This window comes from Silene latifolia, chromosome 1, assembly GCF_048544455.1.
Source record: "Silene latifolia isolate original U9 population chromosome 1, ASM4854445v1, whole genome shotgun sequence".
NCBI classification, from domain to species: Eukaryota; Viridiplantae; Streptophyta; class Magnoliopsida; order Caryophyllales; family Caryophyllaceae; genus Silene; species Silene latifolia.
This window is the reverse complement of record NC_133526.1, coordinates 10,656,923-10,660,748: the sequence shown is the minus strand read 5'-3', so window position 1 is coordinate 10,660,748 and position 3,826 is coordinate 10,656,923. Positions and strand designations below refer to the sequence as shown.

At 37.6% G+C, this 3,826-nt stretch overlaps 1 protein-coding gene across 1 annotated transcript; it reads left to right on the top strand.

Annotated features, from left to right (window-relative positions):
• The first annotated feature begins 270 nt into the window (after positions 1-270).
• Positions 271-2,506, top strand: LOC141598286 (uncharacterized). The gene has a single exon (XM_074418104.1). It carries the CDS (start codon positions 557-559, stop codon positions 1,745-1,747), a length of 1,191 nt encoding a protein of 396 aa, XP_074274205.1. The 5' UTR covers positions 271-556; the 3' UTR covers positions 1,748-2,506.
• Positions 2,507-3,826: the final 1,320 nt, after the last annotated feature.

The window sequence follows — 3,826 nt, the reverse complement described above, 5'->3', positions numbered from 1 at the left end:
AAATAACAAAAAGTGAAAAATGTTTGTGAGAATGTGAACAATTTTGCTTTAGATGGGAAGAATGAGCTGTCAACAGTGTCAAGTGTGTATGATCTTCTCTTCTGTTCTCAACCGCCAGGTCACATGGTCCTTGCACTCTACTTTTCCAAACCAGGTGACATGTCACACCCGAACCTCACACTTTCCCTCCATAACCTAGGTTCGGACAGCCGTTTGGTCCCCTACCCAATTCCCCATAAACCCCTTCTCCCCCACAATTAAAATAATAATTAAAAATACAGTTAAACCCCCTTAACTCCTCCCCTACCTTTCTTTATTGTTTGTTAGATGAATTCATTTCACCTTCTCTTCCAAGCCACACCTCCATCTTCTCTCCTCAATCTTACTTCCTTGTGAAGCTTCCACCTTCCTAATTATTTCTTCCACGGGTTCCTCCCTCATCCAACCCCTCACGGTAAAGTACTATTTCACCCTTATATAACCCACTAATCACACCCTTCTACATTTCCTACATAATTAATCTTATTACATTAATTATACAAACAACAATCTAATAATGGTGGCGGCCACAATTATTAAAATGTTGATGGTCTTGGAGTTACTAGTAGTGTCAACAACGGCATTGTTAGACCCAATGGATTTTCTCGCACTCCAATCAATCCGGAAGTCGTTACACGACGTTCCGGGTTCGAGTTTTTTTACTACTTGGGATTTCACTTCTGATCCTTGTAATTTTCAAGGGGTGTATTGCGAGTCTGATAAGGTAATCGCGCTTAACTTAGGCGACACGCGTGCTGGGTCGCCTGGGTTAACGGGTCGGATTGATCCGGCTATTGGTAAACTCACTGGATTGACTGAGTTTACTATGGTGCCTGGTCGAGTTATTGGGAAGATTCCTCAGACTGTTTCGCAGTTGTCTAATCTCCGGTTCTTTGCTGTGAGCCGGAATTATTTAAGCGGGGAGATTCCGGTTGGGTTTGGAGAATTGCGGAATTTGCGTACGCTTGATCTTAGTTATAATCAGCTTACCGGTTCGATTCCTCACCCGATTGTTTCTCTTTCCTCTTTAACAAACCTTATTCTATGTCACAATCATCTTACCGGTTCGCTACCTTCTTCTTTTTCGTCCAATACATTGACCCGGGTTGATTTAATGCATAACAATTTAACCGGGTTTATCCAACCCGATTCTCTCCCCCCTTCGGTTCAGTACCTCTCACTTGGCTGGAACAAGTTCACTGGACCGGTTGATGGTCTGTTAACCAGACTCAACCGGTTGAACTACCTTGACTTAAGCATGAACCGGTTCATCGGGTTCATCCCATGTGTGCTATTCACGTATCCAATCACACACCTTCAACTACAACGTAACCAGTTTATCGGTCCGGTTCAGCCGACCCAGCAGGTCAGTATTTCGACAGTTGATCTAAGCTACAACCGGTTATCTGGACCTGTATCGCCAATGCTATCAACGGTTCAGAATCTATACCTGAATAATAACCGGTTTATGGGGAGTGTCCCGGCTGAGTATGTAGACCGGTTGACGGATGGGACAATACAAACGTTGTATTTGCAACATAATTACTTGACCGGGTTTAGGATTAATCAGACCGCTGACATTCCATTAAGTAGTTCTTTATGTTTGATGTATAATTGTATGGTCCCACCTGCCCAGTCAGCATGTCCGTTGAAAGCTGGCATCGAGAAGACACGCCCTACTGTCCAGTGTTCTGAGCTTCGAGGGTAAGTTGGTCTTTTCACTTTATTAGGTTTATTACTTTTGGATTAAATTCATTTAATTTTGGGTTATATTAATCACTTAATATATCACTCTAAAAATATAAAAATAAAATAAACAATGTGGACAATATATAAAGATAGTAATAGGGAGGTTCTATTTTGTTAATTACAAGTTATTGTGTAAAGCGGTTTTATAACAAACACAAGTGACATGTACACAATCGGTTTAAAAAGTTGGGTACCAATTACCACGTGCAAAGTGACAAAGTTCATGGGTAATACGTGAATTTTCTACTATTCAAATGGGTCATTACTCATTAGTTGTATTTTTAATGGACCTGTTTATACAATTTATGTGTAAGGCCGCTTTATAGAAAAATAACGGTTTGTTAACATTAATATTAATATTAATATATTAAGTAATAAGGTTAATTTTGTCAGTTAATTACTGTCAGGGTCTAATGTTGTAAATGATGATTATAAATCATTCTTTTTGTAATAGCCGTTGTGAAGGATATATTTGTCTTTATATAAGCAGCTTTATTTTTTGCACTGTGTTGTAAATGTCGTTAGTGTTGTGTTTTGGGTATATGGAAATTATTGGCTACTGAGGAATGGTGACGGAACGTGGGACGGAGTGGACAGTGTATGCTTGTTTGGGTATTTGTTCCGACTCGTGTAGGGTTAGATTCCGTTGAGGTATACCAATATTTGTAAGACAATAATCAATCAAGAGATGTATGTATGGTGACAAACTACTACTTCATCTATATCTCCCTACACAAAATCTCATTTGTGACGGCACGTATCCGTCACTTTGGAGTGACGGATACCATTTTCCCTCACAAATGACCCATATAGAGGAGAGAGGGAAGCACATGGAAGTGCCCCCACCTTGTCCCCCTATTCGTTTTGTGAGTGGCATTATCCGTCACTTGCTCCGACCCGTCTTCAGCAAGACTTATTGATCTTCCTAACACTTTGTCTTTGTCATGTCTTTCATTTTTTTTGGTGTTTTAATCATATCTGTCATATCTGAAAGTAGTTGACATAGGTATAATGATAATCCGCTCTCCTTAACTTTGTACTAAAAACAGTATAAATAAATGATTCAGATGCAGAGAGTAAATGTAAATGTTAAGTTAAATAATGACTATCTAAGGTTCATACTTGTATTCTGGGACAATGTAACTCGTTCCTATTCAATGTGTCAATCAGGTCATATTGGATTTCGATTCTATCTTTCAATTCAATGACGACCGAGTAATCTAAGTTTTTTCGGATTCGATTCATGAAACTATTGAGTCAAATTATCAACTTATATTTTTATCGAATTTATTTTAAAAGCATATATAAGTTTTCCAATTTATTTTATTTAGTGAGTGCTTTCATCTTCATGCTTGATTAAAATAACATATTTGCGTCTTCTACCGTCCAGCTTCGCACAATTCCGTCTTTCTAATCCAATACTCCATGTAAACAAATGAGTGGGGGCATGGAGTTGTAACATTTAACATTGCCAATGTAACATCGTTGTACAACTTCATTGATAGAACTCGTAGAGGGTCGGTCATGTGCTATATATTGAAAGAACTTGTAAAGAAGTCATGTGCTAGACATTGAAATGTTTTCTTCATCGTCTATTGACACGTGTTAAACTTTCACTATCAAGAAATAGAACATTTATAGTTATAACTTAAAAATGATATCAAAATAGTGACATATGATCATTTATACTTCCTCCATTCAACTCCAAACTACCATAGTACACTTTTCACGTTTGCCAACGCATGTTTTGCGCGGTAAATATCATTAGTTACGTATATGCAAAAATTATAAAAGTTACATATTTTTAATGTCTTTCGTAAAGATTTAATCAAATAAGATCCCACAAGAATATATTTTCACTTATATATTGAGAGAAAATTACAATTGAAGATTCATTTGTGAATAGTATGCAAAAATCAATATGGTAGTTTGGAGTTGAATGGAGGAAGTATTACGGAAAATTCACGTGCTACCCTTGAACTTTGTCATTTTGCACGTGGTACCCAATTTTTTAAGTTTGTGTACATGATACCCTCCA

Coding starts and splice junctions, on each gene's coding strand:
- LOC141598286 (XM_074418104.1), top strand. CDS start 557: ATGGTGGCGGCCACAATTATTAAAATGTTGATGGTCTTGGAGTTACTA.